The following is a 25572-nucleotide window of genomic DNA, read 5'->3' on the forward strand; positions in this document are numbered from 1 at the left end:
CCCAGGTACCTAATTAAGAGTTTATTTTTAGGCTTTCAATGTACTTTGTATGAAGAAATAGAATAAATTAGTTTCGATTTAACTGGTGTGTTACTTTAAGTTTATTAAATTATTTTCTACAATTTAATAGAATAATTATTGTTCACTTCCTTGACTTCGGTCCCATTTTAATATGATTCTAAATTAGAGTGTGGTTTCAGGAGATTTTCACTCACTAAGTTAGCTGATATGATGGTAGATTTATAAAGTATTTAATTTGTATTACTATAACAAAGCATAGAGTTAGAAGTGGAGTTAAATGTTGGGATCTTAATATGTCAATTTGTAACTCCAGATTTTATAAGAACATCAAATAATTTGTGTATGATAATAAATCAATGAAATATTAAATTCTTGTTCAAAATGAAGTAGATGGCTCCTGGTTTAGACAAACAACTTTTAAGCGTTCCGTAATAGAAAGGTCATCACTGGATATTCTGCTAATCTCTTTAAGTTCCTTCAAAATTAAGCTGCTACATGGAGATGGTTCAGATAGAGTATCTACTGAATGATGTGTTTTCAATGATAAGGAATAAAACATCCAAAAAAAGTATGCTAGGAATGATAGATTCTCTGCCATTTGAGATTTTTCCAAGTTAAATTTAATTTGCTCTGATACCTAAAATATGCATATCATAACTTTATTTAGAGACCTTATGGATGATAACCAAAGTAGGAATGTAGATTGTGTGAATGAAGTGACAAGTTCTGTGGTATGTTAATTTCTAACTTGAACCCACAATATCCTCTCCCATTGCTAAATGACCACAACACTTTTTGAACTGATATTTGATTATATTCAGTTTAGTGCTTGGTAATAATTCTGTCTTGAGCTTCTCTCTAATTTGATCATGTGTAGTGAAAAGAGCTTGACCTTTAGAATCTAACATAATTCGATAGACTCCTGCTGTTTCCACTTCCTAGTTGTATGTTATGAAATTTACCTAACCTCCCTAAGACTCCATATGCTCGTCTTTAGCATAGATATACATGTAGCATCTGTAAGACAACTTACTCCTAGGGCTTTCTTATCCTACTTGAAGAGGCTAGCTCAGTAATAGTTGCTCAACATGTGATAATTCCCTCTTTGTCCTCCATTTTGTCTCCCCTGAGTAAGTTGTAGGATCCATGAGTACTCAAGCTTAAGCCATAGATTTATTAATTTTATAAACAGAAGATACTTAGAAGTATGTGTGTGTGTGTGTGTGTGTGTGTGTGTGTGGAGAGAGAATGAGAGAGAGAGAGAGAGAGAGAGATTGACTTGCTTCTGGCAGAACAATAATAAGAATTTAGTAAATATATATTTTGTTACATTGCATGGAATATGAAATAAAATTATACATGACCAACAAACTCCTACTTGGTCTTGGACTTTATGGATACCTATCTTTTCCCACCCACCTTTTCCCACACCAAAATTCAGAAGCAATTGAGAGTCAAAGCAGAGGAAAATCAAAATATCAGCTGATTCTCAACCTCAGAATTAGACAGGCTTACCTACCTGGCCACAGTCCATGTTGGACACCTAAAAACTTAAATGAGCATGACTGAGAACAATTCAGAATATGTGCACCGTCTAAGCAGATATATCCTGAAGAAAGAGAAGGAGAGAGAAAGAAGAGCCACATATGTTCACTTCTTTCTCCCAAAGTCATGATTTGGATGACTCATCCTTCCCAAAGCAGACGCAAATGAGGGAGGTGGAGAGAATTCAGGGACAATTAGGGCTGTGGAAATGGATCTCCCTGCCCTTGGAAGGAAGCATCAAGAGGGCTCCACCCTCACAGTCCATTGCTCCACAACTGTGTGAACTCCAGTCCTACCTTCTATTGCTTCCTTTAGTCTCCTCCAGAGACTCTTGCCTCGTTTCTGACCAAGCTTGTTCCATCTTGTTTAAACTTTCACTTGCTTTTCACTTGCTGCTTCTCCCTAAAATATTCTTTTCCCAGCTCTTTGCATGAGTGTCTTTTGATCAACACTTTGTTTTCAGTTCAAATGTCATGCCTCAGAGAGTCTTTCTCTCACAACCTTATTAGAAATCACCTTCCCTTGCTCATTATACCATGTTATTTTCCTTATAGCACTTATCATTCTCCCAACTAGAAAGTAAGCTCTGTGTCTTGTTCACTGTTGAAACACATTGAATAGTGACTGCCACAAAGTAAGTGCCAAAATAGTTATTGAATGAATGATAACGAATGAATGTATCCTTGGTTCAGTAAACCTTTTTGTAGGGTTTATTATATACCAAGTTTTGTGCTAACTGCTAGTAACATTAAGACGAATAAGATGAGGTTACTTTAATTAAGGGGTTTTTCAGTAGGGGATTCAAGTATGGAAACATATTTGTTCTATAACAGGAATGAGCACAGGGTATTAAGCAGACAAAGAAGAGGGAGTCTTGCTCTAGTTAAGTGGTCAGAGGAGGCAAGATTTGGTAGATCAGGAGTTTCCAAGTAAACATGGAGTACAGGTTTCTCAGAGATAGAAGAAGGGATGTGTGTGCAGAGGGTTGGCAGCACCAGGGTACATTTTAATTAAGTGAATTACAGGCAACTCGTGATGCTTGGGATGCATAATGCATATGAAGGAGTGATAAGAATTAGGTTAGAGAGATATGCAGGAGCCAGTTCATGAAGAGATTTATACCATTCTAAGAAGTTTGGACATTATCTGGAATTCTGATAGATAATTTAAATTTTAAGTGTGAGTTTGATAAAATCAGATTTGTATTTCAGAAAAAAAAATAGTACAGAAAATAATGAGGTTAGACAGCATTGGAAATGAGTGGGAAAATCATTAGGCTATTCAATTATCTGGGAAGAAATGGGGACAATCTGTTTTCTTGAATAAAAATATGTGAATCATAGGTAAGCATATAAATTACCATAACTCAACATTGTTTAATAGCGTGTCTTCATGACCTGATGTGTAGTGGGTTTTTCACCCATCCTGTGGAGTTCATGTAACTGGATGATTATGCAAACCCTTTCTCCTGCTCAAGGAAGTGCTAAGAGAAAACAAAAACAGTAAGCAACTGTCAGAACTCCAGGATGAAGCAAACTCTTCCTAGTCACTTCTCTGAGTGTGTGCTTCCAAGGAGTAAAATGAGCCCGAAGACAAAGAGGATCTCACTAATTCCCCACATTACCATCTGTTCTTATCAGGACCAGCAACATAATTTGCAAGGTCCGGAGCAAAATGAAAATGTGGGTGTCTTATTCAAAAATTACTAAGAATTTCAAGACAGCTGCAGCAGAACATTAAATCAAGAGCTCCACTGAACCTGGGGCCCCATGGGCCCACACAGGTTATATGCCCATGGCACTGGTCCTGGTCCTTATTGGTTTTCTCTAGGGGCCAGGATCCTAACTGACTTTGAGATTTGATTCTTGGAAACAGTTGCCATATCCAATCACTAACACATTAACCCAGATTATTGGATTACAATGTTATTGGACTACATTCTTCTCATACTCAGCTGAGAGCATTCAAGGATTGGAGGGATGGAGGGATTAGGGGCAGGGTGAGGTAGGGTCACAGGGAGTGAAGCAGAACAGGTAAGAACACATCCTCTGGACCCAGACTGCTTGAGTTTCAAGTCCTCTCTATCACTTATTGGCACCTTGCATGACTTTCAAAACCTCTCTGTGCCTCCATTCTCTGACCTGCAAAATGGAAATGATAAGAGTAACTGTTTTAGGATCGTTGAGAGGGTTGAGTTGATTAATGTAAAGAACTTGGCAAGTAAGTGAAATGTGGTAAGTGCTTGGGTCACTTTTCTTATTGTTTTGAAGATTATATTCTGGAGAGTAAACCTTGCTTGGTCCATGTAGTACAAATATTACCATTCAGGGTGAGGTTTGCCATTCAATGAGCAGAAATTATTGATTTCATTATAGTTGAATTTATCAGTCATTTACTTTATGATTTTCATTTTTGTGTTTTAAGATATTTTTTCCTGTTCAAAAGAGAGCTATTACCCTATCTTTTCCTTTGGTAAATTTTACTTATGTCTTTGCTAATTCATTTTTAAGTATGATATTAGATAGGAATCTATTTTTTTTTTTTTTCCATTGGGGACACTGACCTCCTTTTTTATCTTTCCTCTTCACTCCAATATACCCAAGGATCCAGCCACTCTTGTCTCCCTTGCTCTTTCTGGAATTTGGCTCTGAGCCTTTGCAATACTATTCACTCTGCCTAAGCTTCTCTTCTCTTAGATATTATATAGATGACGCCCAAACTTCCTTCATGTTGTTGCTCAAATAGTCCCTTCCTGTTGAGGCTTTTGAAGTTTAAAATGACAACTCTCCTCCACTCCTACCACACATGGATGCACACACTCCCTAGCACCCCTTTCTACATTTTGTTTTGTTTTTGGTTTTTGCACAGCATTTAATTGCATATGAAACACTAAATATTTGACATTTATGTTTTTACTGTCTTTCCCTTTCCACTAGAATGTAAAGTCCATGAGGCCAAGACTAAGGTTTTTTCTTTTGTTTTGTTGTATTCCTAATTTCTAGAATGGTATCTCCTACTTAGAGGATTTCAATATTCTTCTTCCAGAGCAATTTAGATCACCTTATCAAAGTTATGTCTTGGGCTCTCTTCCACATAGAATAGTGTGAATTCCAGCTCCACACATACACACATAGAGGCATCTGGATAGGAAATCTCTGGGTGACTTCTTTCATCTTTTTCTGTTCCTTCTAGAGTCAAGGCCAAGAGAGAAAAGCATGCCCACTCTTTCTCTCTGTCAGAGCAGGTTTTTCCCTAGTCCACACACCAAGGGACTCAGGCTTTATTTGTCTGTGTGTGGAGGGGCTTGTGTCTGACCAAACCTTGCCCTGTGCTCTGGCAGTGGGCTTTGTCTCCTGTTTACTGATTTTTTATAGGCATTAAAATCCAGACTTTAACCACCAGCAGTGGAGAAATTTCCCCAAGGGCTAGTGCTCCAGAAATTTCCCTTAATTTCTTACATTTTTAGCCATGCATTTATAGAATATTTTAAAAATCATTTCAAAGAGAATTGCAAAGGAAACAAAAAAGAAAAGGAAGAGGAACCTGTAGGACATGTCAACCAATTATAACCCAATTGACAATTGAGACCCAAATTGTAACTCAGTGACAGTTGGGTATTTATGAGTATTTTAGATTAATTGGTATTAGTATTTCTATATATGGTAGTTGTTCCTATGGTTATGTTTAAAAGAGAGCCTTTATCTTTTATAAATCTATTCTGAAATATTTACAGATGAAATGATAATATGTCTCAATATTCTTTGAAATAATTTGTGTGTGTGGGAGTGGTTAGGGGTATAGATGAGAAATATTGGCCCATGTAATTATTGAAGCTGATGGACCAATACATTGGGTTCATTTTATATATTTAAAAACTTCCAAATTAAAAAGATAAACATTTGAAACTGAATTAAAAAACAAACTTCTCCAGCATTCAAGTTTCTTTGTGATGGCAGAGTTTCTGCAGATATGTAGTCTGCCTTATTGCTAGAAACTAATGTCTCCAACTTCCCATTCAAGAAAAACAATGTTTTTTAGATGGCTATATAGCCAGCCCTGGTAGTCTAGTGATTAAGATTTGGTGCTGTCACTACTGCAGCCTGGGTTCGTTTCCTGGTCAGGGAACCACGCCACTCATCTGTCACTTGTCATTCTGTGGCAGCTGCATGTTGCTGTGATGCTGAAAGCAATGCCACCAGTATTTTAAATACTAGCAGGGTCACCTATGGTGGACAGGTTTTAGCGGAGCTTCCAGACTAAGACACACTAGGAAGAAAGACCTGGCCACCCACTGCCGAAAAAATTGGTCATGAATAGCAGGAGATCATTGTCTGATACAGTGCTGGAAGATGAGAGGATGGAGCCAAAAGACTGGCAGGGTTTTGCTCTGCTGTACGCAGTGTTGCTAGGAGTGTGAATCAACTCCATGGCACTAACAACAAAGATGGCTATATGTTGATCTGGTCATGATTTTCACTCATTCATCCTTTTATTTATTCAACAATCATTTGTTATGTGCCTTCTAGGTTTTAAGCACTACAATAAGACTTGGAGAGGCTCACTGTCTGAAGGCACAGAGAGACAAGAAGACAAAAAGATGCAACATGACCTTTGTAGATCCACGGAAGCATGAGGAGGGCGCTTGGCTGAGGGTGGGGTGGAAAGACATTTTGAAAGAGGTTCAGTCTCAAAGGAAGCATAGGGGTTATCTAGATGAAGAGAGAGAGATAGTACACTTAATCCATCCCCTACACTAACCTGTCTACTAACGTTTTTATGTATTACCAGATTCCAAACCCTGAACTAACTACTTTACATTCCATTACCTGATTATTCATCTTCAAAGCCCCAAATAAGGTATTCTAATTATTTCTCTTTGAGACACCAGAAGATAAGTAATTTTCCCGAGTTCGCAGACCTGGGATTCCAGACTCACTGATTCTAAAAAGTCACGTTGTTATATCAACACTAAGCCAAGAAAGGAATTTGTAAAACCAGTGACTTTATTTTGGTGCTACAAAATAATGAAGACAGCAAGATATGCAATAACATGTACCTCATGAATAGAAAGGATGATTAAGAGTCTTTGTCTACCTTGTGCTAGAATTTGTAGTTAAAAATTAAAAAAAACTTTATTTTAATTGGTTTGCCTTCACAGAGTTATTTTCCTTTAACTTGTCTTGCCACTATCCCTAAAACAAAAACTTTAATATCACAACTGATATTAATGTCTGAGTGATTCCCTGCGCCTTTCATTCAGAGACACCAGTTTTTACATGTAGACACATCCTAGAAAGATGCAAAGAGTTGCAGAAACCAAGATTTGTGTGGTTGAGCCGCAGTGAGTGGTGGTTTAGGGGAGGAAGAATTTTCCCTTCTTTCCTTCTAGGTTCTCCAGCTGGTCTAATAATTAAATTGACATAAGACAGCTTAACAGGAGAAAGACAAATTTAATTTTGTATGTACAGGAGTCCCATAAAAATATGAGACTCAAAGAAGTGACCAATTTTATACCTTTTAGACTTAGAAACAATATATTTATGAAGAATTGACAAGATAAAGGGGTTTGGTCTTGGGGTAGTAAATTGGAAGAAGTAACAAGGTTTGTTTGTACAGCACTCTCAGCCCTAAATTCCCTGTCTCTGGTGATAAGGATGCCTTCTGCCCTCCTGGTACAGGGGAGGTACCCTTCACATGCAAGATTTATCTCCTGCTTTTGGGGGCACAAAGTAGGGTCAGAGCTTGCCCTGGCTGTTTTTCAAATACCATTAATTCAAAATAATCAATATGCCAAAGCAGTGTATTTTGGGGTGTCATTTTCTGCTTCCCTTCGTGATTCATTCAGAACATGTCAAGCTCTGTATAGCAAATGGCCAAGCGATATACTTCACTCTCCTCTAAGAAGAATGGAGGAACTGACAATCTGAAGTTGCTGGCTATGCATGCCTGAGTTGTCCTCCTTGTGCTATGACATGTAAACTTGACCTGGAGACCTTCTGTCCTCTAGCTGTCAGCACAATGCCAAGCATGAATAGCATCCTTTATTCCTATGAGTATATAAAGCATTAATAGGTTAGGGCAACATGGATTATTTAAAAGGGTCTTTATAATATATAGTTCAGTATTCATGCTTAACAATGATAACAGCCTCTTGAGCTTCTATCTTGGATGACATCTGTGCTCCCCAAAACCTGTCTGTATACAGTGCGGTATGGTGTTACAGTACATTTCAGTCTTAATGCTGATAGAGTGCAACGCATTAGGGAGCCTTGTAGCAGGCAGCCACTAGACATTTCATCTGCTAAAATAAAAAGGGGTCAGGATAGGGGGAAAAATAAATCCCTGTCATTTCAGCACACATTGGCAAGAAGAAAAGACCCGTGCAACTCATCATTATAAATAGTGTTGTTAACCCTCCTCATTTATAGTATACATTTCCAGTTATACTCATTATGATGTACTTAGCTATAGGGCAGTTTGCGTTTTTTAAATGTGTGGAGAGCAGTAGTGATTTAGCTGGTGCTCATTTGTTTTCTATTGCTTGGTTAAGCATGCTGCATTGTCTTTTTCCTCTTTTACATAGTGGATGAATAAGAAATGCTAGAATTAAATTGTGCTAAATCAGTGGTTCCTTGCCCTGGAGATTTTTTAAACATACCAATACTTGAGCCCTATCCACCAGAGATTCTGTTTTAAATGGTTTGAGTTGAGGGAGCATTAGGAGTTTGTAAAAGGATCCCTTGAGATTCTAATATGCAGCCAGGGTTAAGGACCACATGAATTGAGTAGACGTGAAGAGCAGCTGAAGGTGACTTCAGTTCTGATATGTAGAGAGAGAAAGGGCCAGGCTCAAAGACCTTCACTGCTTGATAAGGTTAGTGCTCCAGATTGGAGACATTTTAAGAGCACCAGTGGTTGAGGATAGGAAGTAGAGGCAATTGGAGATAGTCCCTGGAAATTAGAACTATTGCATAGACTTCAATGAGCGTGTGGTGCCTACGAAAGAGAGGAAATGTTTACTTGCCTTGACTGTCATCCTTGATATTTTATCCAGATATAAAATGAGTGGCTTCTTCTGAAATCTGTGGTAAGGGCTTGCATTTAAAGAATTTTAAGTTCAGTGGTTAGTTTTATATATATATGTATATTACGTTTACAAAATGCTTTAAATTCCATTTAATTAGGCATTCCCAACAGCTGTCTTGTGGCTTGTCTCCACAGTATTATCCACATAGGACAAGCAAAATTGAAGCTCTGAAAGGTTAAGTGCATTGACCAAGGTCATTTAGCAATTCAATAATGAGCTGGGATTAGAAATCAGAGCCCTGGAGGTCTTGTCTGTTGCCAGAGCCATGAATTTGGCCTCTGTTGCAAAGTGAATGATGATTATGAAAATTTAAGAATACAGAATACATTTTTTTCAGGCAGTGTTTCAAAATGAAAAGAAGTGTGTGGATATCCTGGAGACTATTTTCAAAGTTTCTGGGAAGTTTAGCAGAAAAGCTTTGCAATTGTGTTTAATTTCATTCATATATAGATAAGGTTTTTGGCTCAGTGTGCATTTTGAAGCACATGGCGGTCTAGGCTGGGAGGGAATTCTGGGGAAGGAGGCTGCTCTTGAGGTATCTGCTCTATATAAGGAACACCAAGACGAATAGGAAGGAAGGATATGAAAACTTCCTACTCATAGTTCTTCTAGGGCATTGCATTTTTCACCACTTAAGCCCTCCATTTCTCCTTGAACAAAGAGAGCATTGCTGGATTGGTGGCTTTTGGATAATAAATACAAAGTTTATACTATCATTGCTGAATGCTTCTAAAACTATGGAGAACTTCTGCATTCTTATCCATCCATCAAATTTCACTTGTGCTTCACTGGGGAGATTTAATAATGCATGTATGTACATTGCAGTCTAACACACAACACCTAGGTGTGTCGCCTACGTATAGCAGACGCCTGATAAATATTTATCGATGATGATAACACTGTATGTGGTAAGTGCTTCCCTATGAGAACTCAGAGTCACAGTATCTATTTCTCTAAATTTAAGTGGGAGATAGTTGGGCTGGTGGTGAATCCTGGTTTATATCTTTTCTAAAAAGGAAATGGACTCTGTTTAAATCTCAACAATGGTTGTGAGTAAACTAGAAAGGGGTATTCTCTTGTGTGTAATTAGTCAGTAGAGAGAATGTACTTTTTAGGGGATTTAATGTTGAAGAAACTTGGCTGCCTAATATTGTATCGTGATCCCTGTCTGACTATAGAGTTGACTTAGAAACAGACTTCTTAATGACCATCTGGAATTTTTGCCAAGTGAAAATTTTCTCCTTGTATTCATGCTCCACTTTGATTAAATGCCAGTTCTCTTTAGTTATTTAGCATCTACTTGTGATGTTTCTATCATAACAACACGTATAAAGTAGCTCCAGTTGATTATTTTGAGGTAAGCCCTATACTCTCCTTGCCCTTTAATTTTTAATTTAATGATTCATGAGCAAGTGTGCTTGGGGCACAAAACAGTCGTCTTCTGAAACATGAGCAGCTGTCCCAAGCAGAATTCTGTGGCAAGAAATAAAAAAGTCCAGTGGTCAGATTGAAGAGATAATTTTAAGAACAGCAGTGCAGTTTACCTTTTCCACACATTGGAAATGCAACCCTACGCTGCAGTGAGAAACGAAATGTGCTTGTTTCTTGCATTCACATGGAGGGGCAGTCTTCTTCCCAATTGATCATACAATTTCTCACACCAACTGAGGCACTTCTGAAAGTGAGTGGATGAGCTATTAATATTTAAGTCAGGATAACAGGCATTCATCAGGACTGCCCTGAACCAACGGAACATTTACACACCCTGTCCCTTCTTCTCCAATGTTATGAGAAGGTGGTTAGTACTAACTGTGTGGCAACTGTAGTTTAATTTACCAGGAACAGGGAATGATTTTAAGCCACTCATAGTCTACTCCTAGATGTTTAGAATGTGGATGAGACCCAGCACTGAACAGAAGACCAATTTGTTACATTTTTCTTTTAATTAGAAAGAGCGTCATCCATTGAAGAATTTCCTCTTCTGTTTTCTTTCATCTTTCTTCTCACTTGCATGAACTTGCATGAGTCTTGTATGAACTCCTATTATGCTAGAGAAGACCTCTTGTACCAGGCAATATGTACATGTATTACATGCAGTATCTCATTTAATCCTCACAGTGATTGTATGAAATAAAAACTTTTATTTGACCTGTTTTGTAGCCAAGGAAGCTGAGGCATCTCAAGGTTAAAGGAATTGCCTGAAGTCTAAAAGACCCTCGAGTTGTAACTCAACTCCTGGGAATATTTAACGTGTAGTTGTTTATGATATGAATCTTAAAATATCATTGGTGCCATCTTTTGGCTTCAGGACCAATTAAAGAGGAATCGTCAGCAGATCTTTGGTTTTGTTTGTTTAATGGTGAACTGGATGTGTAAGTGAGGAGGAGGAAAGAGAGCACCAGGTGACAACCAAGAGTTCCAAGGCAATAAGCTTGGAAGAATATTGGTGCCATGAAGCAGAATGGGTCACAGAGATCTATTAGAGCTATTAGTAATGGAGATATTTGAGAAAAAAGGGAAAGCTAGAGTGGTCATTTTTTAAAAAACTACCTTTAGAATTCTGCAGATTGCATTGGAATATCTGTGCACATTGCTGATATGTAAACGTCCTGCACCTACTTTGCACATCCACTTGCCTTTAGGAGCCCTATCCTCCTGTGTTCTTCTCCAGCCCTGCCTCTCCCCTCGGCCAGGGTGTATGTTCACCCTGCTCTCCTGTGCTCTGCTTGCTTTTTCCCTACTCTTACAGTGCAAACTGATTGGAAACTTAGGGGCAGTTCTTTACTCCAAATCGTTGATTGAATAACCCTGGCACCAGAGCTAAACAGTCATGACTCTTCAATTTGGTGTGATGCACCCCAGCTTACCTGGCTGTGAATCTCCCAGAGGTGCTCTTTACATCCTGATTCCCTCCACCTTTGCTGCCATCTTTTTGGGAGAGACTGGTGTAGACCTTCACAGGGAATCTGTAACTGTCCCTCAATGTTTCTAGCTCACTTGTATATTTCCTATATTAAATATGGTTCTTGATCTTTAAGTTGACATCTTCTTTGAGTGTTACTTCTTTTGACTATAATTAATAACTTATGTTTAATCATGCCTGATGACTTAGTGATAATAAAATATGCATAAATCAAAATTGAAATTAGACTAGTTGTTTATTAGCCGTAATCATGCTTGAGCAGTTGTTTATGTTTGCAAACAAGCACTTTAATTTATTGTTGTTTTTCATAGCCCTAATGAGGTTGGAAGCATCACTCACAAAGGCCCTCACACACCGTGTTTTTATTGACACTTGAAGACTTCTGCCAACAGGGTACTATTGAAGAACTGATTAGAAAAGGAAAAAGATCTCTTGGGAATGACTAAGGAGCTGTGACATGAACTTGTCCCTGGAATGCCCCCTCTCTACATCTTACTATTAAGTCTCTTATGGGAAGATTATGGGCTTTGATGTCTGTTTAACCACAGTTTTAATCCTAGCTAGGTGACTTTGGGCAAATTATGTAACTCTCCCACCTTCCATTTTCTTATTTGTAAAATGGGAATAATAGCAATCATAGTAGTAGTAATACCAACCTCGTAAAGTGTTGCAATAATAAAATAAGATAGCATGTGCAAAATGTTCAGAAGTGGATCCAATATAGATTAAGGTGATGTTTCCTGGAAACTTCTACTACGTTTTACACACATATGTAATCCAAATGTTTGCCACTTGCAAAGCCACTATCTTCCTCTTTCTTTATCTACTTCCCAGCAATCCTTTTCTTCTTGTGTGTTCAGTGGAAAGAGAGGCTCTGCTTGACATCACTTTCTGAGAGCTTCACTTAGCCTTTTGTTCATTCTCTCTTGTCTGACTTCAAACCATGATGTTGGATGCTGCCAGAGGCATCTACTTCTTCGTTTTTCTTTTTCTTTCTTTTTCTTTGGTGAGAAATGTTGGCCTTGAGCTAACAGCTGTTGCCAATCTTCCATTTTTTTTCTCCCCAAATCCCCAGTACATAGTTGTATATCCTAGTTGTAGGTCATTCTAGTTCCTCAATGTGGGATGCCACCACAGCATGACTTGATGAGTGGTGCTAAGTCCAGGCCCAGGGAAACAGAGCATGTGAGCTTGACCACTCGGCCATGGGGCTGGTGTCTACTTCTTCTGTTTCTAATTACCTCTTGGATTTCTGGAATCATTGTCCTTCCTTGATACAAAACTGTTACCCTCATGCTGGCTTCAAAGTAGAGCTGGAGTGAGAAGACTGTTGACTGCTCTGTCCCAAGTTTAGATGATGCCTGCCCTTGAGTTTCCCATGATGCCGGCTAAATCATGTCTGTTGTGTGTAACTGACTCTGCTGTAGGTTTGGTCATAAATTGAGGCACTTACACCATACCGAGGGGAAAATTCCTTTTAAACCGAATATTAAATGTGACTATTCCAAAGTTCAAGGAGAAAGAAATACACACATTCACACAGAAAGAGAAACTCGTAGCAAATCTCTCACAGATCCTGGTGTTGTTTCCCTATCTTAAGATCCTCCCTTATCTTTCTCTCTCTCTTCAAATACCTATAAATTCTTCTTCATTTCTGTACAGTGACAGTCAATTTTCTTTCCGGAAATACCTTACCGCTATTCTAAAAATTTGTTTTACCTGTAGAACCCATCCTTCTCAACCTCCACCCGAGCCACTTTAGAATGTGATAATCAATGCAGCTGTTTTTCCCAAACTTTGAATTATTTGCCCTAGAGTTACACCAGAAACCAGAGCACCTCTGCATGCGAGTGTCCTTTGTGTGGTGCATGTGCTTTGTGTTTGCACGTGCATGCAGTGTGAAGGGAGAGGCATTGATCCATGTTTTCTCTCAGTGTGAGGTAAAGTCATCCCTTTCGTTCTTCCTATTGTGTTCAATCTTTGTTTCTGGTCACCTAAGATAACACTTGGACAAAACACACATGTGCACACACACACACACACCCATTCACATACATATCCTAAAGGTAAAAAATGATTTTCAGAGTAAGTAGAGTGTAATTGGAATTAATTGAGAGTGGGAGAAGAGACTTTTTCCTAAAGGAGTTATTATTTATAAAGATGTCCCCACTGAAATTGAGATTGCTTTTGCATTATTATGTAGAACTGTTTTAATTATAGTTTTTTTTTTCTTTTTTACCTTGTGTTTCATACTCCTCAGAGGGCTTTAACTACTTTTAGAGAGGGGCCAATTATAGCATTCCTTTCTCTCAAATAGTAGATTGTCTTCCTTGATTTATTAGCATGTCCTGGCAAGAAACAAGTGGCCCACTCAAATGGGGCAACTGGGTAAAATTTAACGGAGGGAGTATTTACAAAGGAATGGGCAGGGTAACTTAAATTAACAGGAGATGGTTCAGTACCTGGACTACCCACGTTGGGAGCCTGAAAGTTGGTAGGGGTTGGAGTAGTTAGAACTCAGAGAAGGTAGCTGTAGAAGTGTCCCCTTCACAGGAACTGGGGATTTGGGTAGGGGTAGGAAACCATCTTGAGATGATCCAGAGGATAAAATCTGGTGAAATAAATACCCCAATCTATCTCTCTCTCCTCTTGCCATCTTTATTTCCTTCCATTGTGTGCCCCATCTGCCCACTGGCCAAACCTAACCAGAAGCGAATGGAGAAGGGGGTCACTGATACACTTCTAATATGATCAGTTCCCTGGATATGGAGCAGATTAAAAATGGAAAAGAAAAAAAAAGGAGATCTGTAATAGAATAGATGTAGAAAATGTATATAATATGTAATATGATATAGATAATATCCCATACATCTCCTTAATTTATAATTCAAGATCATGAAATGTGTAAATGTCTTGGTCTCCCCTTTTACTCATAATCTCATTAAAATAATAAAAATGAATTTTAAAAGCCCTAACTCCTCATCCAAAACAAAAGGAGAGGACCATTGATGGATGAGAGCGCCAAAACTCATTTATGAAAGATGTAATGGACAAAGACTGAAGAGCCGAGAAACTGTGACACAGCACAGGAAAGCATGACCTAACTTAGCAGGAATGTGGGTGGCAATAGAAGGGGAAGCTCATCTACCCAGGAAGACACTTTAGAATTGTGGCGGCTGGTCTGATGGAGGACAGGAGTAAGGAGTGGGACTGAAAAAAATATGGCTTGTTTAAAGCTTTTAAATAACCAGTAGAGGCATAAAAATAGTGATATAATTATAAAAAGTTGAAAGGTGGTGCAAAGTAAACTCTTGTCAATTACAGCAGAAAGTCAGATGATGTCTAAAGTTAATAAATCAAGAAGTAATGGCATAAGCATATTATTTATAGATTTGGAGATAACCACAGAAGAACTAAATGCAGAAACGGTTCCAAATATTCTGGGAGGAGGAGGGCAGGGAATGGCTTGTGGGTCAATTGCTTCTCACTATGAGCCTTTTTGTGCTAATGATTTTTTTAAAACCATGTGAATAAATAATTTTAATGAAACCTCCTTTTTTTTTTTTCTTTTATTTTACTCCACTTAGTTCACTGGCTTTCTAGAAATGTTCTTCTTAACATAGTTAGATCCATTATCTGTCTCAAACCTACCAGTTAACTCCATTTTCTCCTACACTCCCCTGCTCTCCATTCTTTATAACCCTCCATATGTGCACACACACAAGCCATACACACACATCTTCCTTCTGAATGCAGTTGCATGTCTTTCTCTATAAATTCCATGTGCCTTATTCCATTCCATTCCTTATATTTCAGTGTCTTTACTCAAACAGTTTTCTTGGGGCCAGCCCCGTGGCATAGTGGTTAAATTCCACATGCTCCACTTCAGTGGCCTGGGTTTGTGGGTCTGGATCCCGGGCACAGATCTACACCACACATCAGCTATGCTGTAGCAGCAATCCACATATAAAGCGGAGGAAGATTGGCACAGATGTTAACTCAGGGCTAATCTTCCTCAGCAAAAAAAAAAAAAAAAAAAGAAAAGAAAAGAAAAAATTGTTTCTTGCCTTGAAATGACTTCAGTCATTTTTCTTTTTCCTGTTCAGACTTCAAGTCCCATAATACAATCTGCTTCCTCCGTGATCTGTCTGGTTTCCAGGGACACAAATTATCGCTCTTTCTTCTATATTCTCCTAACACTGCACCCCTGTCTGTCACTTCTCTCCCTACAATGGCTTGTAACTTGTTGTGTATCTATCTGCTCCTTTTTGTTTCTGTTTAAATGTAAGCTCAAGAATTCGTATCTTCTTATCTAGTTCAATAACTTGCATATAGTAATTGAAGTAGTTAATAACCACTATAACTATAATTGATTTTTGTTGCTGTTGTTGATTCAGAAGGCATCTAAAGATTATGAAATGAAGGCTCCAACACATTAAAGCAAACATCAGCTGTCTTTTTATTGAGGTGCCTGTTAATACTTCTGCTTCTCAGCAAAACCATGAAGTAGACAATATTTTGTTCCATCACAATTTTAGTGCCTCTTCCCTAAATTTCAATTACATGCATATTGTCTCAGGTAATGAGAAATAAGAAATCTAATAAGCCAATACCCATAAATAAATACATTAGTAATGTATCAATTTTAAGAAGAGTGTTTGCGTTGTAAAAAGTAGCCAACAGAAGGAAGTTCCTTGCCCGAAGGAGTGGACTGCCAGTAGTAAAACCCTAGCTCCTTGAGCTGTTATTTTGAGATCAAAGAGGGTTTCTGGGCCCTCTCAGATTATGCAATGTAACTCTTATGCCACAGGTAATATAGATTATGATTCATTTAAAATACATTAAGACGATGGGAAACAATCTTTACCTGTTAGAATAAGTAGATTTGAAATCACGGTTATTAAGTATTACATGTCTATCTCATAGAAGTAAGATTGAGTCTACTGTTAAGTATAAAACCTGGGTCTCTGCTTCTTATTCTCGTTTCCCAGCTAGTCCTTTCACATGCTCTTACCTCATCTCTTTTTTTTTCAATTGCTTCCTAACCCTGGATTTTTCTCCACCTAAAAGGGCACTATAATTTTATTTCTCCTTTTCTTCAGGAAATGCCACAATAAAACAGTCTCGATACAGGATTATCATTCAAGAAGCAGCCAACGGAGGCCAGGAGTGCCCAGATACCTTATTTGAAGAGCGAGAATGTGAAGATGTCTCATTGTGCCCCATATATCGGTAATTACCTTCAGAGTTAATCATTAGACTTTAGTATAAAATCTGACCTATTTTCTTTCATATAAAATCTGACCTATTTTCTTTCATATAAAATATGATTGCTTAGTGAGGAATAAGATGAGGTAATGTTGTTTATCTTCGAGTACCTCAATGCTTTCCCCTCTTATCTGGAATCTATTTTGACAAAGAATGTGAAAGTCTAATTAACAGGAAAAAGGAAACAAACATGTTTTTATTGTAAATGAGCTGCTGGAATTCTGCCATCCAGGCAATCAGTTTTCAGGGTCAGGCTCCAAAGAGGTTCAGGATGAGGTCTTTGCCTGAAGCACTCATGCATATACACACAGATAACTTATCTAATTCTATTGTCTTCATCCTAAAGCTTTTTACCAAGAACTAAAAATCAAATTTGTACTTCTTTAATGGTTGCTTGTTTTAACTCAAAAATGTTTTTGGTTCTAAATTTTTATCATATGCACATTTTAAAAAACATCTAATTAGAAAAAGAAGTTTAACCTGTGAAAAAAATATTTTTTTAAAAAAACCAAAACGAGTAACTTCTAAACTATATGTTACCTAGTTGTTCCCTCTTGGCAAGTTGGTGATTATTATTTACAAAAACAATACCTGAGGTTTGTGTGTTTGGTCATTAACTTCCACTCTTTTAACATTGGATTAAAATATTGCTTTAAAGTACATCTGGATTAAATTCACTATTGGGTTTTACTGATTTGTGAATAAAGTCCATGGTCTTGAAAATCATATAGTTATCAGCACACTTAAAAATGCCTTTAGCAAAAATGCTTTGTGTCTCTCCTGATTATTTGAGAAACTATATCTTAAAGCTGTGAAATTCAAGGGCTGATTTATTGGGGAAAATACAAGTTCCTTTTCTTTTCTTTCCTTTGTTTTTTTTAGAAGATGACTCACATTAAAGTTTAGGGTATCAACGAAGAAATCTAAATTACTATTGATTTTATCATCCCTTTACTCCTATTGTTTCTATCTGATGACCAGTTTGGGGAAGCTGTAAATAAACACTGGGGACGTGCCCAGACTGCTAATTTTGTCTCATTAACTACAGGGACATTGTGGAAACACTGTCAATATTCATCCTTTTGTGCCATGTATAAATATTGAAAGTTCTGAGTCCAGCAAAAGAGCTCTCAGGGAAAACACTCAATTGAAAAAATTAGCCAAATCAAATATTATTAGACATTTTTCTGAACCCAAGGCTATTATAATCAGAGAAAATGCTAGAAGCCGTTAGTGGCCTCTTCCTCTCTATTGTCCACTCTTTTTACTTTCTTGCTGGACTTCAATTTAGCCACTCGTGTTTGAACTAGTTTCTATTATTGACCTCCTTCCATTTTCCCCAGAAATCAGTTCCGCTGCATATGGATTGGATCATTGTATCATTTCTCCTGATGTGTGGTTTAATATGTGTCCAAGTTATCAGCATGCTTCTCTGTGCTTTAGTAAAATATCCTTGAATTTTGAGCAATGTGCTTCCAATTTAGGTTTTGCTTTCTCCCTCATTGGTATGTTAGGGAGGCAGGTTAATATAGACCTTTATCTTATCTTCCAATTCTTCTTTTTTACTCCATTAAAGTGACATGTTCACATGTTTACCAAATTAAAACAGAATCAAAATGTCTATAGAAATTTTTCTGTGAATTTGAGGATTTCCCAACAAAAGGGAAGACTGTATGGGCGGTATATCCCTGCGTAGAATTGGCAATGGGATATAGCCAAGAGTCTGTGGCTGAACATCCAGGAACTTGAGATTGACAGCCGGCCTGCCCTGACTTGGGCAATTTTGGGCATGACACTTAACCTCCTGAGCCCAGGTTTATCATCTGAAAACTGAGAGTTTAACAAGAGAGTCCTGAAAATTCCTTCCTATTTCAGTCTATGAAGCACACTACACTAGGTTGAATTCCTTGGTCTCATTCTGGTCTAGAAAGGCTATGTAAGCTTAAGGGATCTGAATGAATGATAAATCCTAATTGAAAACCCCTTATCATTTCAGTTTCTGTGTTTTGAATTATACTGAGTGAGTCTATGCATATACAAAGTAAAGTTACAACTATTTAAAATTAATAGGTGATTTCTTTAAACATGGTGTGTTTTTCTGTTTTACTATTCCCTGATTTCTCCCCAATTCTTCAGTTATTCCCAATATGGAGGCCACTTGAATGAAGTCAATGATATATACATATTTTTTAACTTTACATTGTAATATACTTTACTTGATTCTGCAAGATGGTCTATATCTCTCCGTTAAGACCACCTCTGCCTCACTTACCTCCAATTGTCCAAGAACTTGAGACTCATTTAGTCTAGAAGAGGGGTGAGGAGGTAGTGCGTGCTGATATTCATGGCCGGCTATGTGAAGTGACCTCCACCCACTATATTAAGGTCTTCTGACATAACTAAGAGGGTTCCCTAAAGTGACTTCTCCTGATCAAAGGAATTCTGGTATACATTTTTTTTTCTGTTACTAAGACTTCTTTTATTTTTCTTGTGGTAAAAGACACATAATGCAAAATTTATTATCTTAACCATTTTTAAGTGTACGGTACAGTAGTGTTAATTTTATGTACATTGTTCTGCAACAAGTCTCTAGAACTTTTCATCTTGCAAAACCAGTCAGTGATGTTTTTGCTTCATATTTCTGTTCCATTCTTTGAAGTAGCGTCTCTTATCAGAGGTATTGGCTTATACGAAAAAGAAATAAAAATATATTAAGTGAATGAACAGAGTCTTGGTTACAATTAGGGTATGGGTTATGTGGAACATTCTGAAAAGACAGGTTAAAGGACAGAAGTCACAGTCTGTCCTGTGGATCATAAAAAGAGAGAGTCTTGTTGACTTGAGAAAGGAAAACAGTGGAAAGCCAGAAGGCTTCCTTAGAGATTACTTTATCTGAGGAATAGAAATATTGGTAATTCATCAGAGGCAGATCAATTTCTCTTCCTTGAGATGAACTTTCATGTAAGATAGATCTCTGTGGCCCCCCACCTCCCTTTTACTTTATAACCTACTGAGATGTTAGAGTTACTCCAAAGTCTTAGGAAACATCTTATAAAATACTTGAAGCAAAAGATCAAGTGTCAAGATTTGCACCCCAAACTTTCAGGTCTTTGAATCTTGATTCTCTAATACTCCAATGGAACATAGAGATTTTCTCTTTTATTGTTTTTTTAAGCAATTTTAAGTTCATAAAGAGGTAAGCCTTCTAGATTTGATCTGCGCTTCTAATGCTTTTATGGCTCTTCACTGTATGAACTAAGGTTTTTGTGCAAAATGTCCACATTTAAGAAATGGAATTACTGCATTAACTACGAATCTGGGGCAGAGTGGACTATTGTCATCCCTGGTGCTATTTTATGACATTGGTTTCAAATCCATTTTTATTGAATTACTATCTTTATGCTTTTGGATTTCAAATTTGTCTGTTTCAAGTATTTCTTTTGTATGTTTGTCATGGTGAAATTTCTAGTCTGCTATTCCTTGTAATCACAGGTGGAAGCTGCAGAAATGGAGCCCTTGTTTCTTGGTGCCAGAGTCCGTCAGGCAAGGAATAATGGGCACCAGTGAAGCCTGTGGAAAAGGGGTACAAACAAGAGGTAAGAGGACTTTAAAATTTTTTGTAGTCAAATATGATTTAAAATTATGTTTCTCTTATAAACTGCTGCTTAGTTTTATGTTTGAATAAGTTGTGGTATTATAGGATTGGATTATTTATATTTAGCAGTGGTTGAGTTTGTTTGGCATTAATTTTGATATTTTACCATCTTTCAACCATAACCAGCTAGTGCACCTAAGAATTAATGCAATGTAAGCAAATATCTATTCTCAGTCATCAGCATACCCCAATGCTGATGTTCCAAATGTACATTGGATATTAGCTAGGGAGTGAAGGATATGTCAAGATTAGACAATAGTATACATCACACATTTTAAGTGCTAATTCAATATTTGCTGAATGAATAAAAGGATAACTAATTTCAATAATTTAATTGGTTAATTTTAATCATCATTACTTAAATGTAATTGTTATATACACACTTGCTGTGTGTTCTTTATATAATATACATAGAAAAGAATTATTAAAATTTCTGGAAGATGTTGTGAATAGGCTTTTGGGTCTAAGTAGAAATGCCTTTTATCACCAGTGTCTACAAGGTGTGGCATATTGAAATCTCTGAAAAGCACTGAACACTCATCAGACTGCTCACTTTTCTGTTTCATTCATAATCCAAGTGCCAGTAATATGAGGATTGATAAAAAGTGCTTTATTTTTAAAATACGACCACTTTGTCACTAAAGGGACATATGTAGCAAAATCAGACATTGTGGGACCAACTACATTGCAGTGGTTTGATAATTCTTCTAAAAGACATATTTACTGTTAAGTTTCTCTTCTTGTTGTATAGGTTATTGTATCAGGCAGGATCAATCATCCCAGCCAGCACAGTAAATCCCTTCTTTGTCTGTTGATTCAAAAGCATGAGGCAGCATGGCCTGGCAACAGTGTTAACTTCCTGTTCAATGAACATTGTTTCTCTTAGTGGAAGCATTCCTCCCTTCGGAACTAAGACCTATTGGCACCAGAGCATAAGATCGCAGGTGACAGGAAGCAAAAGATTTTATTAGTGGGTCACTAGTGGTAATAGTGAATTGTGCTACTCCCATTCCCATCCCTTGATTCCTGGATCCATGAATTCTAGCTATGGAAGAAACAGCACAATATATTTGATGCTGACTCAGAGCATATACAGTCTTTTGGGAAACTTTTCCCCCATGCAAGCTATTGGCACTCAGCTGGTGCAGTAACTGAGTCTTCAAAAGACCTTTCTACCATTCTATCAAGCTACCTGCTTCAGGATGGTGGGGAACATTGTAAGATCAGTGAATTCCATGAGCAGGGGCCCATTGTCACACTTCATTTGCTGTGAAGTGAGTTCCTTGATCAGAAGCAATGCTATGTGGAATACCGTGTCTATGGATGAAGCATGCTATAAGTTTATGGATGGTAGTTTTGGCAGAAGCCTTGCCTCCAGGGAAGGCAAGTCCATATCCAGAATAAGTGCCCATTCCAGTAAGAACAAAACAATGTCCCTTCTATGATGGGAATGGTCCAATATAATCAACCTGCCACCATGTAGCTGACAGATCACCCTGGGGAATCGTGCTGTATTGGGGACTCAGTCTTCATTCTTGCTGCTGGAAGATTGAGCACTTAGTGGTGGCCATAGCCAAGTCAGCCTTATTGAGTGGAAGGCCACATTGCTGGGCCCACGCATAAACCCCCATTCCAGCCACCATGGCTAATTTATTCATAAGTCCATTGGGTGATGACAGGGGTGTCTGGGGAAAGAGGCTGACTGGTATCCACAAAATAGATCATCCTATCCACTTGATTATTAAAATCATCCTCTATGGGTCACCCTTTAGTGAACATTCACATGGAACACAAATATGTTCACATTTTTTTTTGTCCATTTGGAGGGGTCTATCCACATACTTCTTTCCAAAACTTCCTTGTCACAAATTTTCCAATCACATTCCTTCCAAGTCTCTGAGCATCCAGCAAAACCATTGGCCACAGCCCAAGAATCTGTATATAATTGCACATCTGGCCATTTCTCCTTCCAAGAGAAGCAAACAACCAGGTGCACTGCTTGAAGTTTTATCCACTGGGAAGACTTTCCTTTACCCCTGTCTTTTAAGGATGTCCCAGAAAGGCGCTGTAGTGATGCAGCTGCCCATTTTGGGATTGTGCCTACATGTCATGCAGAACCACGTGTAAACCAGAACTGAGTCATCTCTTCCTCTGTCAGTGAGGATAGGGAATTATCCATAGGTGTAGGATGAGAGAAAAAATATATTGTAGCAGGAGTTGGGACCATGAGCATTTGGACCACTTCTTCATGTAATTTACTTGTGCCTTCAGGGCCTGGTTGAGCCCAATCACATATGTACCACTTCCATTTAATGATGGAGTGCTGCTGTGTGTGCCCTACTTTATGACTTGGTGAGTCAGATAACACCCAGCTCATCATGGGCAGTTCAGGTTGCTTGGCAACTTGGCGGCCCATGATTAAGCATTCAGTCTCTACTGAGACCCAGTAGCAGACAGAAACTGTTTCTCAAAAGGAGACTAATTGTCCACAGAGACGGCAGCGCTTTGCTCCAAAATCCTAAGAACGTGCACCGCAGTTCACCTATACTATTTTGCCAAAAGCTGAAAACAGCATCCCTATCTGCCACTGATACTTGAAGCTCCACAGGATTTGCTGGATCCAATAGCCCAAGTGGCAGAACAGTGTGCACAGTAGCCTGGACCTATTACAGAACCTTTTCTTATTCTGGGTCCCACTCAAAACTGGCAGCTTTTCAGTTCACTAGGTAAATGGACTGGAGTAACACAGCCAGATGAGGAATATGTTGCCTCCAAAATCCAAAGAGGCACGCTAGGTGTTGTGCCTATATTTTGGTTGTAGGAGGGGCCGGATGAAACAACTTATCCTTCACCTTAGAAGGGATGTCTTGACATGCCCCATACCACTGGACCCCTAGAAATTTCAGTGAGGTAGAAGGCTCCTGATTTTTTTCATATTATTTCCCACCCTCACCAATAAGTCTAGAGTAGTTGCTATTTCTTGCTCACTAGGTCCAGTCAGCATAATGTCATCATGGACCAATGTGATATCTTGTTGAAGGGAAAGATGATTGAGATCCCTGCAAACTAAACTATAACATGGGACTGGAGAGTTGATATACCCCTGAGGTAGGAGAGTGAAGGGGTATTGCCGGTATTGCCAGCTGAAAGCAATCTGCTTCTGGTGGTCTTTATTATCTCCAAATACAGTTATACTTGGGGTTAGGGCTTCCACAAATGAATTTTGGGGGGACACAGTTCAGTCCATAACAGTTACGCTCTGCAAATGATGTCCCTTTCAGAACATTTACATATGAATATTTGATTGGCAAGGTACTTTGATTCATGACTACTGTGAGGGTATACAGTGACTCTGTGTCAATTATTAGAAAGGACCACTCCTTAAAACATTTACTTCTGTATGTCAGAAAATTGTAATAATATTACCCTGTTACTACAAGATCTTTGCCTACTTTCTGCTGGAAAATTGTTATAAAATATCTAGATCAGCAATATCTACATGAGTGAAGTCCTTTAAAAATGGACCCTTTGTGCAGTGTGTACCTTTATATGGTGACCTGGGCTTTGACACTCTGTGGTACTGGATTATCATACTGGTTGGTTTTTATTACAAAACTACTTAGTAAATTCTGCAGAGACATTGCTCCTAAATTATGTGGAATTATTACATAAATGAGAAATTATTTTATCTGATTTAGAAGAATTCTACTTTGGATTTTAATTTAAATGAATTCTAGCTGGAGGCTTGATAGTCATTCAGACTAAGCAAGTGACCTCCTTGAATTTGCCCCGAGCTAGATATCCACATTAGAGGATTCCTAGTGTTTAGTGCTGGAAAACTTGCACTTTTAAAGTAGTAGGATGGGTCTCCAATTTTAAGACAGTGGAGCAAAGACATTCTACTCCCATCTTTACTTTGCAGAACAGAATTATACCTGAGTCTTGGCAGGGGTGAAGGTGAGGAGGCTGAAGAGAAACAAAGTGATTTGGCCTGGGCAACTCCAGAAAATCACCACATTCTGGAGAGGAAAGTATGCAAGGTTGTGTGTGTGTGTGTGTGTGTGTGTGTGTGTGTGTGTGTGTGTGTGTGTGTTGGGGGTAGAAGAAAAAACAGGGGCTTTTGAAAGTCTGATTCTGGTTAAGGAGCAGTGAGCACTCTCCCTGCTCAGTTCCTCATCTTTTGCACAGTCAGGTTTCTACCTCTTCCTGTTTTTGTGAGAGGCTGGAGGCTTATTCTCTGGGGACATAGAGCCATAGCGGTTGTGGACTTTGGACATCAGGCAGAGGAGGTGGAGATGAGGGCTAGAGTGAAGTCAAGAGGATGGAAGGAGAGTGTGAACAGGGACTGATGAGATCCTCATTTGGTTCCCTTCCTCCACCTCTTCAGCATGCTGGCCGGGCAGCTGTAGCACTCTTCAGTCCCGTGGGAGCCCCATCAATCTGGAAACACTTTAAATTTAATTTTCTCTTTGAGGATTTTTTGAATCACAGAGGGACCATGAATTCAGATCATAAACTCATGGAAAGGCCAGTTTAGGCCTCACAAGAGATTTTTTTTTCCCCCTCTCCTTCCAGTGTTAAGTTTCAGACAGGCAAGTGGCCTTGCCAAGACATTTTGCTTGGCATGTTTCTTTCTAGGTCACCTTTACAATGAGGGCCAGCTTTTGTGGCCATCACTTCTGGTATGGGGCCTTTTATGAGATTCTCCATAGCGGGACTTGGAACCAGGAAAGTGGAAAGTTCAGTCTCCAAGATTTGATAGAAATCCTCAGGATGAAAATTGTCTTTCTTGCTTACCTTGCATCCCAAGCTTTCACTTTGTTTTGTGCTTTGGGGTTCCTTTCTTTTGGGCAAGCCCAGAAATCCATTTGTAACATATATATTTTATGTCATTTTTTTTTGTTTTTCATTAGAAAGGTCTTTTGTGATTTCTAAGCCATTATACTGCCCAAAACAGAAGTACCCCTTGTTTTACCTTATTGTGTTTATATTGCTGACCTGGTAAATCGATTTATAGTAAGAATACATTTGTGTAATATTCTTCTAATCAAAAAAGAAGTAAAAGAAAAGAAA

General features: G+C 38.3%; 1 protein-coding gene across 1 annotated transcript in view; it reads left to right on the top strand.

Moving 5' to 3' along the window:
* LOC124233816 (thrombospondin type-1 domain-containing protein 7B) overlaps nucleotides 1-25572 on the top strand; it is a 674290-nt gene that overhangs the window by 332499 nt on the left and 316219 nt on the right. The window contains exons 10-11 of the mRNA XM_046651040.1: nucleotides 16679-16808; nucleotides 20337-20440. Coding sequence (XP_046506996.1) covers nucleotides 16679-16808; nucleotides 20337-20440 — 234 coding nt within the window. The remainder of the gene's footprint in view (nucleotides 1-16678; nucleotides 16809-20336; nucleotides 20441-25572) is intronic.

This window comes from Equus quagga, unplaced genomic scaffold (assembly GCF_021613505.1).
Source record: "Equus quagga isolate Etosha38 unplaced genomic scaffold, UCLA_HA_Equagga_1.0 251_RagTag, whole genome shotgun sequence".
NCBI classification, from domain to species: domain Eukaryota; kingdom Metazoa; phylum Chordata; class Mammalia; order Perissodactyla; family Equidae; genus Equus; species Equus quagga.